The sequence below is a fragment of the Mastomys coucha genome, unplaced genomic scaffold (assembly GCF_008632895.1).
Source record: "Mastomys coucha isolate ucsf_1 unplaced genomic scaffold, UCSF_Mcou_1 pScaffold4, whole genome shotgun sequence".
Taxonomy (NCBI): domain Eukaryota; kingdom Metazoa; phylum Chordata; class Mammalia; order Rodentia; family Muridae; genus Mastomys; species Mastomys coucha.
The window spans coordinates 20,466,865-20,482,912 of NW_022196910.1; the positions used below are offsets into that span (position 1 = coordinate 20,466,865).

General features: G+C 40.9%; 1 protein-coding gene across 8 annotated transcripts in view; it reads right to left on the bottom strand.

The window, feature by feature from the left end:
* Cfap54 (cilia and flagella associated protein 54) overlaps positions 1-16,048 on the bottom strand; it is a 302,779-nt gene that overhangs the window by 130,748 nt on the left and 155,983 nt on the right. For 7 of the 8 annotated variants that reach the window (XR_004112709.1, XM_031349079.1, XM_031349081.1 and 4 more), the window contains 4 exons: positions 15,739-15,805; positions 12,932-13,114; positions 8,026-8,112; positions 1,644-1,769 (listed from right to left, as the gene is read on the bottom strand). Coding sequence is in view for 7 of the 8 variants with exons in the window: in XM_031349079.1 (XP_031204939.1) it covers positions 1,644-1,769; positions 8,026-8,112; positions 12,932-13,114; positions 15,739-15,805 (463 nt within the window). In the remaining variant the exon portion in view is untranslated. The remainder of the gene's footprint in view (positions 1-1,643; positions 1,770-8,025; positions 8,113-12,931; positions 13,115-15,738; positions 15,806-16,048) is intronic. The other variant, XM_031349082.1, reaches the window with a different exon arrangement.

The following is a 16,048-nucleotide window of genomic DNA, read 5'->3' on the forward strand; positions in this document are numbered from 1 at the left end:
CCTGTAACACCCTAGTGTTATAGATCTATCCTGGGTCCTCACATATACTAAACAACCGTTCTGCTATAGCACTGCATCCCCAGCCTCCATTATACTGAAAAAACAGCACTGTCTAGGTCATATGGAGTGTGAGAAGATACCTTCAAGAGAATTATACTAAAAGAATAAACCATGCCTGCTTCTGTGGGTGACTGTCAAAACTTAAGTTCATCTTGTTGATTCTTTTAAGGCCTCTAAATTTCAGTTCAACTTCCATCTTGTGTCTGTAGGTCTCATGCTTACACAAACCATCTCCCCAGAGAGTGACTTGCTGTGTGTGTGTGTGTGTGTGTGTGTGTGTGTGTGTGTGTATGTTATATGTTATACATACATGTATGTACAAGAGAATGTGTTTCTATATGTACATGTGGAGGACAGAGCAGGATGTCAGGTGACCTTCCTCTATCAATGTATTTCCTTGAGACAGGGCCTCTTACCAAAACTGGAGGATTTCTGTTAAACTGGCTGGCTAACAAGCTCTTGGGGGTCCAAGGCTGGGGATGCAAACATGTGCAGCAATGCCCAGGTTATGTTGGTGTAGGGATTTGAACTCAGGCACTCATACTGCAGAACAAGCATTCGCACCCCACACACACACACACACACTCTGAACCATCTTCCAAGCTCTCAGTAGGCTTCTTATTTTTTTAATGTTTGACTGATTTTAAGTGCTTTTGTACATAATTTTTTTTTACATATAATATACTCTGAACATGGCTTCCCCTCCCCCATGCCCTTCCAAATCCTCCCCACCTCCGCTCCCATTTGACTCCATGTGTGTTTCCCTCTTTCTTTAGAAAACAAACTTGCTTTATTGCTAGTTTTCTATTCTAAGTAGATATGCTGGGGTGATGAAATTACTACTTATAATGAAATCAAAATTCCAATCAGCATCTGCCTCAAGCAAGGTCACCCAGCAAGTCCCAGATCACCAGGAAAGCCAAAGCAGAAGAAAATAATCACTCACTCCAATTTAATTTATGTTCTCACTGTAAACTCCAGCACTTGTTTTCAAGGATGCTTCAATTACCCAGTTTACAAATACAAATTAAGCAAGTCAGGTAAAACTATCTGCTAAAATCAAAATAGATTAGGCAAAGTGAAGACGGTTCTTCCCTTAGAGAAATCATGAGAAATCTAAAAAGGGCAGGAGATATAACCAAGAGGCAGTGCTTGGCTCACGCTCACAAGGCCCTGGGTCCATGAGGAAGAGGAGGAGGAGATGTATAAACTAAAAACATCCAAATAAGATATGCCAACAGGACACTTTGATGAACAACATTAAAAAAAAGTAGTAAGACTAGGCCCACAAATCTAGACCATGTTGGAGGCTATACCTAAAGAGGCCACCATGATAGCTATAATAAAAAATGACATATGGTACACCTGAGCTGGAATTCCGTCACAGTAATCCTCTTTAGTATTACCCTCCCAGCACATTTCTACTCCAGATAAATAAAACTCTATTTCTCTGGAGCCAGCCTTAACAACAGATCTGGAGCACTGGAGACTTGTGAACACTTCTGTGGGAATGTTCCCTAGGTTTGAAGAATGCAACTTCTTTAAAAGAAAAAAAAAGGCATTCAATCAAATCTGGAGGTTACCTTAACAGCTTTCACTGTTGCTTTATAGCCAGCAGGTATGGAACATGGCATGTTTTTTCCATGATAAATCTGGGATAGTTCATAAAAGGCTTCAGAAAAGAAGCCTAAATCTATAAGGATTTCGATCTATAAAAGGAGGAAAAGAGATTTTAAGTTAGTTCCTTTTACTTATAAAATACAAGTTTTAGAGAAAACTCATCAGTTTCTAAGCTCCAAAATACCTACTTAATGATGGTTGTGTGTAACTAATCAACGTTCACTGCTCGGTGAGTTTGGACTCATGTGCTTGTGAAAATGCCTGTTTAAGTGTGCAGAGGACCACAGAACTAACAACGAATGGCAGGGCCATTCGGAGTAACAAGCTCTCCTCAGCTGTCCCTTACTTCATCAGAGACAGACACAAAAATATAACAGCCATGGAGAAGTTTTAAAAAAAATTAATTGAACTCATCTCTTTGTTCCCATGGTTCCCATGGGAAACCGGGGAAAAGCAAAGTAAAAATATGCCTGATGTTCTTGAACCCTCTAAGGAAAGTCAGACAAAAGCACAGTGTGTCAACATTGAGACAGCTATTAATTTTCTTATCTATAATTAACAGTGTCAGTTTTAAAGCCATATGCTTAACGGTTTTAACCAGTTGGTGGCTATACATTCTGCAAGGTTTGTTTTAAATACAAATTCAGTTGGACTAAGTCAGGAAGTTAAAGGAAGGGAAGTTGGCATTCAGCATGTTTGTTGATCATCCCTTGGATAGCATGGCCATGTGAAGGTTGATGGTCCCCTGAGAGTCATAGTTAACCAAATGTAAGTGACACATGGAGCTCTCACACAGGACAAGAAGGCTTAGGGGTGTTGACAAAATTCTGCTTTCAACAGAAAACTTCATGGAGGAAGAACCCTTCGAGAGGCCCCTGAGCACAGAGGTCATAGGTCTTGTGCTGCTGGAGACAAGGGAGAGAGAGGAAGTGGGCACACATGGTGACCAAATGCACAGAGACTTTAGACCATAGTAGAGAGCTCTTTTTGCAGTATGAAAAAGAGTGCTGTATGTGATATTCATGATGGGTGTGATGTGTGTGATGCGTGTGATGGGTGTGATGTGTGTGATGCGTGTGATGGGTGTGATAGGTGTGATGTGTGTGATGGGTGTGATAGGTGTGATGTGTGTGATGGGTGTGATGGATGTGATGGGTGTGATGGATATGATATGTGTGATGTGTGTGATGCGTGTGATGGGTGTGATGTGTGTGATAGATATAATGTATGTGATGGGTGTGATGGATATGATATGTGTGATGAGTGTGATGGGTGTGATGGGTGTGATGGGTATGTGTGTAATGGGTAGTAAGCATGTGATAGGTATTAGTGTGGGTGATAGGTGTTGATATGTGTTGATGGGTATGATGAATGTGATGTGTGTGATATGTATGTTATGTGTGCTATGTGTGTTGTGTGTACTATGTGTGACGGGTGTGATGTATGCGATAGGTGTGAAGGGTGGGATGGGGAATGCTTGAAATCCCAGTGCTTTTGAAGATCAGTGAGTTTCAAGCCAGGCCTCTATTAAGAATATAAAGCCAGCCTCTGTCAGAGTAAGACTGTGTCAAAACTCATGAGCTGAGGGTGCATCTCAGAGGCGAAGTTCATGCTACTGTAGTCAATGCTCCAAGTTCAGCAAAGGAAAAAAAAGTTATAAAGACTTTGAGAGGTACAAATGAATGGATACAGAGAATAAAGCACAAAATTAGATGAACACACACACACACACACCACATAGAAAAAGACAAATCAATTTATCTTCAGCCAATACACCTTATTCTCTATTCTCTTTTCTGTACTTGGTTTAGGAACTTCAAAAGTGGAAAAAATAAAAAACACTTTAAGGAAATACAAAAGGCAAGTTAGGAGAAATAGTTTGGTAAACTAACATGAAAATAAAACACAAAAGACCACGAAGCTGTTCTTAATTGGAAAGAGAAAGCCATTTGTCTGTTGAGCTGCACACTGCAGCTGGTGCTGAAGAGATGGCAGTGTCTGCCCAACCCCCATGCCATCTCTGCAGTCATCAGATATCAAAGCCAGCACTTAGGGAGACAGATGGACTCTTCTGGACCCCGGGTCGCCATTACTTTCATTGACCGCTATAAGGAAATACTTCTGCAGACCTTTATGTGGTCAGACCACTGGACCAAAACAACATCAGCCAAGCCTAACTCTGACTTATTTCATCATATCCATTTAAGCAGTTGGAGTAACAGTGACCTGCTCTGTGGAAACTAGCCAGAGGATGTTGATAACTGGACATCAATCAAACCTTGATATACATTCTGAAGCAATCATACCCTTCCTGGGAACTTTTGAAATGTTGAAAATAAATCTTTGATGGGGCTAGCAGGTCTACAGTGAAGCAGGGCAGCAGATCATAAAGAGGTCTTCCAACATTCCCTGGAAGTCTCTACTGCACCCTAGAAACCTCACCACAAGATCTATCTATCTATCACAGCCTGGCTAGTCAGGAGCATCATTACTAGGAGTTTCCCAAGTCTGGGGTTTCTCTTTCACTCACTGACACCCCAGTTGCTTCAGGAAGGTCACACAGGTTCCCTTCACACAGGCTGCCACTCCTTCCTCTGTGGGATTTATCTTTTGCCTTGCATTTGTTTTCAATCCTACCGTGCCAATAAGCTCTTGTGTCTGTTTCACATTGCTCCTGACAGTGTTAGCAGACACTACCCCTAGTGGTATCATTCTCCTGACCAGCATTCTATAGTGAATGCCCCTCCTAGCCAAAGCCTCAAACATAGGGCATAGCTCCTCACTGGCTTCATAGCCACTGTGTGACAAAATCATGACCAAAGTCCAAAGACAGAATTCTGCCTTGGTCTAATGTGGGTGAACTATGAGGTTTCTGAGGTTACGTATAGGCTCGTGGAAGACTCAAAGGAGACTCAAAGGTAACACCAGAAAGTACTCTGGGCAACCCATGGGCAGTTACACTACTGAAGAATCCACCTGCAGCATAGACAACTCACAAAAAGCTACTCTATCAAAAGTTCCAACCAGGTAACTGTTTCTATCTCGGTGGGGGGTGGGGGGGCGGGGAGGGGAAAGAAGAAATTGTCTTATGAAGCTCTGAGCCCCGAGAACCTCTCTGCCTTCCTCCAGTGAGAGAATGTTAATAGGCCCATTCTTGGTTCTTGAGGGTCTTCTACTGTGATCCAAGACAACCATGGTCATGTACAACCTGGAAAGACAACAGCTACCCAGCATAGCTCTCTGACACTTCTCCTGTTATCACCTGCAGTCTCCCTGCTCAGAACTTCCATTCCAGTAGCACAAAAGCACTCTGTCCCTGAAACAACTCAACATTTTCTCATTTCTGTATCTTTCCAAGGTCACTCTCTTTCCCACTGACTAAGCTATCTTGCTTTCAAGCCTAAATTTTGCCTATTTAGTGAAACCTTTGGACAAGAGCCATTTGTTTCTTGTTCAAACTTTAGGAACAAGTCTCATCACATTCACATGCAAATAACCAAGTGACAGGTACATATGTTAGCAGCTTATGGTGTGCCCCATCCCTCTGCCCAGTCTTCATGTCCTTATGATCAAAAACTGTGGGTTACACGTCTTGGACTCAAGTTTCTAACATGCTGCTTTTAAATAAGAGGTATTCGGTAAGTCTTTTCAAAATATTATTTATTTATTAGGGGGCTACCACTGAACATGTATGAAAGTCAGGACAAATTGAGGGAGTCAGTTTCTCTACCATGTGTGTTCTAGGGCTCAAACTCATGTCAGGCTTGGTGGCAAGTGCCTTTACCCTGATGAGCCATCTCAACCAGCCCTAAATCTTACTTTGAAATGAAATATTTGTTGATTGTTTTAAGGTGAGTGGCAGTGAACACACACATAGACAGTTAGTACTTGATAAATATCTACAAATTTAAAGTTCAATCTAAAGATCAACCAATGAACACCAAGTACGTGAACCTATTATCCAAGACAGGTCAGGAAATTCAGGAAATAAACAATATACAGATCCTAGCCTCAAGAATATTGCAGTCTTAGAGAGAGAGGGAGGTTGAGTTTTTTTTTTTTAATGTGCTATTAAAGTGCTAAGGCAAGATAATCCATGAGTCAGTATCTCACAGATGGAAAACCAGACACTTTCAGTGTCCACATGAATATTTATGAAGTCCTTAAAGATTTCTCTGTTTAGAAATAGAAAGCAATGTACTATTCACCAAGGGCCCAAAGTTCTAGAAGGAGATGCAGGTGACAGGGAAGTCCAATTTCTCTTCATTGAAAACCAGGAAGGATTTGAGAGAGGAAAGCAGAGAGTCTCCAAAGGAGAAGGAAGGTGGTATGCTGGAGCACTGTCCCAGAGCACTGTGTGGAGGTGAGCTGGGGTCAGGTCCTGCAGTGCTGTTCTCGAGCCTCATCTTTTCCAGCCACAAGAGCTGGCATGCACCTCTTGTCCTGTCAGCCTCTCTAGGGATGGTTTGTGGGAAGCCTGAGGACAACTGCATTGGGGCTGTTTACATCAGGGATGAAAATCGCAAAACATAGATCTGCTTTTTTTTTTTTTTTTTTTTTTTTTTTTTTTTTTTTTTTTTTTTTTTTTTTTTTTTAGTATAGAATAGAGTTTATTTAGGGCATGAGGAGGGGAGTTAAGAGGGTAGCAGAGGAGAGAAAGGCAGAGAGGAGGAGAGTAGAGAAGTAGGGGCCAGCCATGACCACATGAAGAGAGGGGGAAGGGAGGGGGACAGAGGAGGAATAACAGGGCAAGAGGCAAAGTAGAGAAGCAGGAGGAAGAGTAGATCTGCTTTTTTAAAGGTTCATTCTATTATTTTATGCGTATGAGTGATATATATGTGTGTGTATACATGTGTGTGTGTGTGAATTCTGAGTGTGTGGATGAGTGTGAGTGCTGTGAGTGTGTGTGCATCTATGAGTATGTGTATGTGTGTGAATGTGTGAGTGTGGGGTGTATTTGAGTGTGAGTGTATGTAAATGTGTATGATGTGTGTGAATGTAAGCGAGTGAGTATGTGTGTGTGTGTGTGTGTGTGTGTGTGTGTGTGTGTATGTTTGTATGCATGTGTGTGTGTGCTACATGCATGCCTGGTACCTGAGGCAGCCAGAAGAGAAGGACATTAGATCCACTGGAACTAGAGCTCCAGAAGAGAAGTTGGAGCTCTTAACCATTGAGCCAACTCTCCTGACCCTAAATCAACTCTTTTTAAGTGATCTCTTTATAAAATATTTGTCAGAAAAAGCTTATTGTATCACAGCATGAGTGGAAATATGTGAAATGATGGTCGAGATATAGTTTAAGATCAAGAATATTTTATTTTAATTGCTTTTCTTCCTTAAATTTCTCCATTTTCCATAGTGTTTATTAAAGCAAACTACAGCAGGAGAAAGGCCTGGGTTAATATGGTCTGTGCTTACATGTCAGTGTGGTCTGGGGCACAGCTAGGGTTGAATTCCACATTAGTACTCAGAAGGTACAGAGCAAGAGACAAAACAGCAGGGCATTGAAATGATTGAAATGGCCCATGTACAGAAATAAGCTAAACCAACGGGCAAACACCCAGCATGGGCCACTAGGGAAGAAGGCAAGCATTCTCAAGATCCTTAGGGCTCCTGTTCTATGTGGAGGTCAGGCCAAGAGCACATGAATCTCTAAAGTAGACTGGGTTACAGAAGTGACTGTCTGCTCTTGTTAAATCAATTACCAGAACCTAGAAACATCGCTTATACCGTGATGTACACAGAAGCCCTTAGGAATAGTGTTTCAGAAACCAAAACACTGTTCAACACCAGGAAGCCAGTCTCTCAACAGGAACTTCCAGATTGTCTTGTGCTGGGTAAATCTTGTTCCCAAGTAGAGATGTTCCTTATTTTACTGTGACCCAAGCACAACACCGTCTAAGAGATTCTCAACCTGTGGGTTGTGGCACCCCTTGGCAGGTGGAACAACCCTGTCACAGATGCCAAAGGCCATCAGAAAACCCAGATGTTTATATCACCATTCATAATGGTAGCAAAATTACAGTAATACAGTAGCAACAAAAATATGTGCATATTGTGCCCACAGATGCCAGGGGAGGACATCACTGAGCCTCTGAAACTGGAACTACAGGTAGTTACGAGCTGCCCAAACTGTGTCCTAGGAAATGAACTTGGGGTCTCTGGAAGAGTGGTAAGTACTTTTAGCTGCTGGGCCATCTTCCCAGTTGCCTGAACTACATTATTTTTGTATCAATATGATACCATGTTCTTAACAGCTTATTAGCAAGTATTAGAATCAAATGATGGCAAAACACTACTCTTAAAAGATAAAGCATGTCAAAAGTATTAAAAGTCTGTAACATACCTTGAGGATTCTTGCTTCTAGATTTCTGACTATGTCTTGGCAGATGACAGACACAAAATATTGGTACAGTGCAAGAAGAGGCAGAACCTACCAGGAAAAAAACATTCTTTGTTTTAAGATATAACGTATCCACTTAATAGACCAGTAACCCATTTTTGCCAAATGTTAACAGTAGGATTTGCTACACAAATATCACATTTCCACATTAGCAAAATGAAATGGTCTGCCTAGCTATAGTAGTTACTTTCTTATTAGTGCAGTAAAATACCGGAGATGAGCAGCTGAGGGAAGGAAAGGTTTACTGTAGCTCATAGTCTGGGGGGTCCAGGCTGTCCTGGTACAGAGGGATGTAGCTGCAGGAGCATGAGGCTGCTGGTCTACATTACAGCCTCAGTCAGGGAGACAGAAAGATAAATGTTGACTCTCAGCTTGCTTTCTTGTAGTATGAGTATTTTAATAAATCCCAGTGCAGGTTCTTTCCCGCCTTTGACCATGTATGTTCCAGATGAAAGACACATACAGCCATTATATTTTAATATACCTTAACTATCTTGATAACTGGGCAATTGCCTAACCTCCATGTTGTTAGAATCCATGTTCCCATCAATAAATCTGAGTTACTATTTTCTAACTTCTGTGTTCCATCTTGGCTGTTCTTAACTCCAATTAGTCAGCCCTCTGGGTTCTCTTGGCACACAGCCCAGGGCTCTCTCCTTGCTTCTGTCCCCCATGGCCACTCTTGTCTCCCCCTTCAGACTTTTTAAGGCATGGCGGGTGGCTCTCTCCTCCTTCCTCATGATCCCAAGCCCAGGACACCTAAACCCTGCCTATGCCTCTTCTTTCTAACTATTGGCTGCTGGTATCTTTATTTTACCAATCAGAATTAACTGGGGGCAGGGTTCCTCAGTGCCTTACCTGTAAATAGTTTTGGGGGACCCAAATTAACATTAAAATACAAGCAGTATTAGGCCAAACCCACTCCTCTTTCTCCTTTTCATTTAGTTCAGGACCCCAGTCCGTGGAATGGCACCACCCCGATTTCAGGAGAGTATCTCTATTTCAGTTAACTTCATCTAGAAAGTCTCTCACAGACATTCCTAGAGGCTTGTTTTCATGGTGGGTCTCAACCCCATCAAGCTGACAATGAAGATGCTACCAGAGAGTCCCAAGGCCAAGTCATTTGTAACCACAAAGTAAGGGGCACATCTCTAAGTACAGAGAAATTCAAGTACAATTAATTCTCTTATTTTAAAAGTAATAACAATGTAAATGTGTGAGGACTAGAAAACATGATATTCAAAAATTTAGAACGTAAGGCAAAGGATCTACATTCATGCCCCCTCCATAGCTCTTACTTATCTATGTAGCGTTACCTGTAATGTCTTCGATCATCACCTTCCCATGGCAAAAATGTAATGTGCCTCATCTATTAGATGGGCATTGTTGAGTGAGAACAAAAACTCTGCCTGGTCCCAGCCTCTACAGAGCACAGATTATACTGACTAAACCCAAGCTCTCCCTTCACTTAATAGTTCATTGTCTTAAAGTTAAACCCACAGCCCAGTCCTTCTTGCAGCCTTCTGGATATGTGAATGGCCACAGACGACCAGTATTTCAGTTGATCCATCAGAGCAGGGAATGTTTTGGCCTGGATATTGGAACAGCTCCTGATCCCAACTCAGACCAGAAGCTTCCTTCCTGCAGCATCACCTGGCAAGCCAAAGGGTAGGATTCCATATTTATTTTACCTTCTCTAGATTGAGGAGTGAGCCAAGGCCCTTGTTCGTGTTAGGAAAGAACTCAACCACTCTATTATGTCTCCTGACATCTTTGACTTTGACTTTTTATTTTGAGATGAATCTTACTAAGCTGGCCGGACTAGTGTTTAAGTTGCCTAAAATCTGAGGCAGGCCTTGAACTTGGGACCCTATAGTCTCAGCCTCATGCGTAGCTGGGATTATTGGCCAAAACCAGCAGACCTGGATGAGTCAAATTATTGTCTCAGAGCAAAGTTTGAATTTTACAGAAGTCTCATTTTCCAAGAGGCTTTTTCTCACAGTCAATGTAACATGAAACAGAAATTGCTTACTGCTTCTGTCTGGTTGGGGAACATCTAATGGTGGGTCAGTTAGAAGATACAACCAGTAATCACTTTTGTAAAAGATTGGAATTAGTTTTAAATGACTTTGAACATAATACACTTTTCTACAATTATGCACTGCAAATGTGAAACAAAACCTTTTCTACAATTAATGCAGCACAAAACACCAAGAGCAATTACCTTTGAGATTTAGTTTCTTTTCTTTAATGAGAAATAAAAACACACTATTTTATTGCTGCCTATTGCTCAATTATTCAGGAAAAACATTCTCAATTTCTGAAGCTGTAGAGGGAAAGAGTCTCATTTCTTTTTAGCACCATGATATGTGTTGTATATGAACATGGGGAGTCAGCTGGGGGTTCCTCAGGGGATGGAAGCATATCCCAATCCAGATGTGAACTACACTACAGGAAACAGAGTATCATTGTTTGGTTTTATTCTTAAGTAAACAAGTCCTTGCCAAATCTTCCCAGTGTTGAAAGCACTTACAACCCTCTTCACTTGTTCACAGGGCTTTATAATTTAACAATTTATATCCATGGCAGTAAGTATTTTTAATATAAAGAAGGGAGTTGAATTCAAAAGAACAAGTATACCATATCTCTCTTTATCTATATATATAGAAATAGATGAACAGATAGAAACAGACAGATAGACAGACAGATGAACAGACATATAGGCATAGATATGAAAGTAGATATAAAAGTTGTGTGAAGAACCAGAAAAAGAGGAGGAATTTTTACCAGAAGCAAATGTGAGAGGGGGTAGATATTTTAAAAATGGACAGAAGCAATAAAATCAAGGAAAGATGAGAGAGACAAAATAAAACCTGGCCAGTATCTAGAGCATATTAATTTATTTTTAAGTGCAGTCAACTTCAGGTTTGTAATGTATACTTTGATTTCTTTCCCCCAAAGGGAAAAATGAGCTATATTTGGACATTGGGGGTTCTGGAGACATTGAAACTTATCTGCCTTTTATTTCCCAGTTAAGATTTGTTGTTCTTAGATGAATCTATGACAAAGAAGACATAAGGCATGGTAAAGATAAACTTAACTCAAAGTTTGGCTATTGACAAGAACTACACATAAACCCTGTAAGTCTTAAATGCCCTCAATTCCTGTTTGACATCAATGATGTGTTCAAGTGGCTTGCACCAAATGTCCTGAGGGAAAGAAGAGTGAAGAGAACACAAAAGAACACAAAAACCAGACACGAGACACAAACAGGACTATGGAAATACAGCCTTGGAAGTACAGGTAAGAATCTGAAGTAAGTATGATTTTACAAGTTGTAACCAGGCACACATTAGCAAAACATGCAAAGTAGAAGGTAAGTTAGGAAATGTATCACAGTAAACTAAGAGGCTTTGTAAGTGAGGTGGAAGTAGCAGAACACAGCGTGTATGAAAGTCAGAGTGAGGAGGTGCGGGGTGGAAAGGTTTAAAGCAGGAAGTAGAACAGGGACACTGGGGATGTGAGGAGGAAGCTCAAATAAAACAGATTGTGTAAAAAAATTTAAGAAAACAGGACACTTGGTAAACTAATTAAAAATAATACTTGAAGAGTTGTAATGGAGGCAGCCTATGTGGGCAGATAAAGCTGTCCCACTTATCATAGGGTCTCAATGGAAATCCTAGTGCTGAGGGAACGCTGGCTCCCTGCAAGTGTACAGAGGGCACCCAAGGCCCCCCAAAACAAAGCAGGTAATTTCCACTACAGTGGGTTGCTCACCAACTAGATGGTGAGGCCCTATTGGTTAAGATACCATATGCTGTGGTCACAGCACACAAGCTGAAATCAAGCTGGGAGTAAAATGGGAACTTCCTCTTTGCTGGTTAGCCCTTATAGTGCCAGAAGTTGCTAGGCCAGTGGCAGGGGTTGAACTGTGAACCATAGCTTTACTCAGCTATAGACTGTATGCTACACTACTGACCTACCATAAGTGGGATATCTGGTGGTGTGGTCACAGCAAGTCTGTTACAGGGCTGACCAACCACTTTCTCATCCGAATTGAGACCTGCTATACTGGGAAGACTTCACATCTGGTACTCAAAGCCTGGTAAAAAGCCTGTGGGTAAAAAGACCTCAGTGGGGATGCTACTGTTGTTTTAGTAAATGGCCATGGTGCACCCACCTAGTTGCCTTCTAAATTACATTTATCCTTTCTACATGAGTGCTGCTGTCAACTTTGCTCAGAGAATCTTCTCTTTGCAGGGAGCAGAGACACAACTGGTCTAAGTCTTGAGAATAAATGACAGTTTAATGCTTAGGCATAGATGGAACATCTGTATCAGCTGCAGAGTTGAGAGAACGCTATAGAGGAGAGATAGAAAGAATGTAAGAGTCAGAGGATGGAGGAGAGTGTTATGGAATGCTGTCTAGGCATGAGGTGGCCATGGCATCCCTGTCACACAGCAGTTATGATTACTTGTATAAAACCTGCACGTGATTGAACCCAGCAACATCCCATCATGGTAAGAGAAGAGAGTCACGAGGCCCCACTTCTGCCTGAGAATTCACAGGCTCTAAGGATCAAATGATGGTTGGAGTAGGGTGGGGACATTTTCTTCAGTGGTGTAGATACTGCTAAGGTTCCCAGGTCCTGTAACCTCTCACCGCTGTTCCTGTTGCTAAGCAACCCTAATGAAACTCACTGAGTCATTAAAAAAAAAAAAACATGAAAACTGAAAAATATGATCAGAAGACATTATGAAAAATGTATAATCAAAACATTATCCCATCATTACACATAGGTTATTTCTGATCCTAATATCATAAAAGAGAGCTGTTGGTCTTTACTTACTATGAGATTGTACTTAGCATAGTGCAGCTCTCGGATGATGTAGTACAGGCTTGCAATCACACTGCAGATGTCAGCCCTGAATTTGTCCGAGAAGAGCTCGATACCAGGGAGGAGCTGAGTGATTTCATACTGAGCATAGCTACGTTCGGCTTTGGGATGTGGGAGCATAGTACGTAGCAGACTCTGAGAAAGGAAATAAAGAGCCACAGTATCTCACCTGCACCAATGAGCAAGCAAAGACAGGCACGTGTGCCACTTCCTGAAGGGCGTTGTGTGTGCTCTGTGTAGTGCACATCACAGAAAACAGTGCTTATTAATATTATCATCATCATAGGTTGCTAATGGTGTTCTCATTCCAGGTGGGCTTTATAAGTTCCATTTTAGTAGTACACTTACTGTTTTCAAACCAAATATCATTGTGTTATTATTTGGTGAGGCCTGTGTTATGTGCTGCTGGTAAATTCTGTGTGAACAGCATCTCATTTAATCCTCACCTAATATACTCTTAGAACAAAGGTTTGTTATTTCACAAATGAAGGTTTAAACAATTAATCTATATGAGTTTATGTAGTTAATGATGGAATAAAAAGATTCCAAGTCATGTCTATTTAAGTCAAAACACTATGGTATTTGACTATAGTGGAGATGGTAAATTGAAGCCTAAACCAGTCAGAGGAGATTCTAAGCCAGGGTCTCTCATGTAACTCATATGAACAGTATGCAACATGCTAGGTAAGAAGATATATTGATAAAACCAAATTTTATATTTGGAATATATTTCTTTGATTATTTTAATGTTTAACCATTAGTTGAAGACAAAACATTATGAAATCATTTTAATGCATACTATCAAGGAAAATTTCCAATTTGATTATTAATATTATAAGGTATCCAATTTTCAAAGATGAATGAAGCTATTGGGAGTTTGACTATCTCTAATATACTTTGTAAAACCACTGTTAAAATTAATATAGTTCTCTTTCTCCCTGAGAACTAGCTGCAATCATACTGAAAGGTGATATGCAAGCTTCCAAGGGAGAAAAACAACTAATATTCCTGCCTAGTTATGACATTCACAAGCTACAACAATTACCAATGTGGCACAGTGGGAGGGTACTGAAGGGTAGAACAGTGACATTTATAGCTTGGCAGTTACCAACAGCTCCGTTGGACTTAAGGCCGGCTCCACAAGAGGGAAATCAAAATCCTGCCTGCCTGATACTGGAAACCTGGTCAAATCCCCAATGGTGGTGAGTCATGGACCTTAGGGGAGCCCCTACTATTGTCACTTTACTGAGTCAGCATAATCCCCAACTGTGTTCTGCTCATACCCAGGAGTACAGCTCCCATCCCTCATAGAAAGACAGAGACCATTACATAAAAATGCAAATTTGTCAAAATTTAGAAAAAAGCTGGCTGGGGGGTTGCTGAATGGAAACATCTACAACACAACCCCTGTACCCAAGGGACTCAAGAACACTGAGGAAGAGAGGAGCAGAGAGATGGTAGGGATCAGAGGGCCAGGAAGTCCTTCGGTGAAACTGTATCCCTAGAAATGACAGGGAGGTGACACCCATGACACCAGAACAGGCTGCCTGACAGAACCAGAGCAAGAACAAGACCAACAGACATGCTGCCATGGGAGGGGGAAAGCCCACAGGCCTTCACCCATAGACAAAGAACGACAGGTGAGTGAGGAATACTGAGAATGAATGAAACAGTCTTCCCAGGGAAGAGTCCCCCTAATTAGTTATCCAATACTAAGAGGTCAGTCTTGAAACCACATACAAATAAATAACAGTAAAAGGATTTAATAGGATATGTATAGCAGGGGAAGGGGGACATATTTTTGGAGAGGATGGAATTAAGAAAGAAATTAAGGAAAATGATATAATTTTATTTTCATTTTAAATTTTTAATTAAAAAAAATTAACCAGCTTCTAAGATAAACCTCACAGGCTCATACTCATTTTAGGTACAGCATTACTAACATAGTAATATTTAATATTACATTAAACAAAAAGCTAACCCTTTTTAATTGTGCACTTTGTAGACATAAACAATATAAACGAGGGGCTGAATAACAAGCTAAGGTGCAGGGTGGGGGTCAGAGCCAGGCCACAGCTATGTCTGGGACTCGCACTTCCCTTGCAAACACACATATTGGAATGTAAGGAAACTGTAAAGTCTGTCCTTAAACTTGAAGAAGCCTTTCCCAAAGAATTTATCTATCCAGATTTTAGAAGCCATCAGCCAACTGTAACACACACAGCAAGGGCATCTGTTAGTCCATCAAAGCACACAGGACCCTTGGCAAAGGCCCCCTGGTTACATCCTGACACTCTGATGTTGTGAGTCAGATAAAAGCTCCTTTCTCCTTTGGTGAGAAATCTTGAGAAATGCCAACACTCCTATGGCCTTAAACCAGTTTATCTCTGGCTTTCACTTTATGATGTTCTCTAAGGCGGCCCAGCACAACTTTATTTATAGAGATCAGGTAACCCTGGCAACTGTGTGGAGTCAAACAGACTGGCTCTATATTGATAACCAATAGAGTGCCTGCTGAGCATAGGAAATGAAGTTTCCCTATGTGTAAAACTCTACCCATTAGAGAAGGAAAGAGACTGAAAAGGGACCATTCTATGCTAATGAGGAGGGTGGCACCAGCCAAATGCTGCCCATAGAGGAGAGATGAACATAGCTCACGCTACCTCCTTATCTGCAATTTTTATGCACTGGATGAACCACATCTGTTTACTAACATCACTCCAAAATAATAATAAAAAAGAAAATACATAAACTATTACCTGAAAAAGCAACGCCGACAATATACAACAGTTGACTCTTTCCTTAACATTCGCAGTTTTAATAAACCTAAAGAATAGTAAGAAAAACCAATTAGTAGACAACATTCCAAAGTTTTTATATGAATATATTTGGAGCTATGTCTGGGACTCAGAAGGGGAATATATGCAATAAAACTTAAAAAAAGGTAGAGAAGAAAATGAAAACTTACCCCAAGTCATACCACTGGCAATGTTTTGATTTTCCTAGACTTTTTCTCTTATAGTTATATACAAAGAGACAAAGGCTTCTTCATATTAAGATTAAAATTAT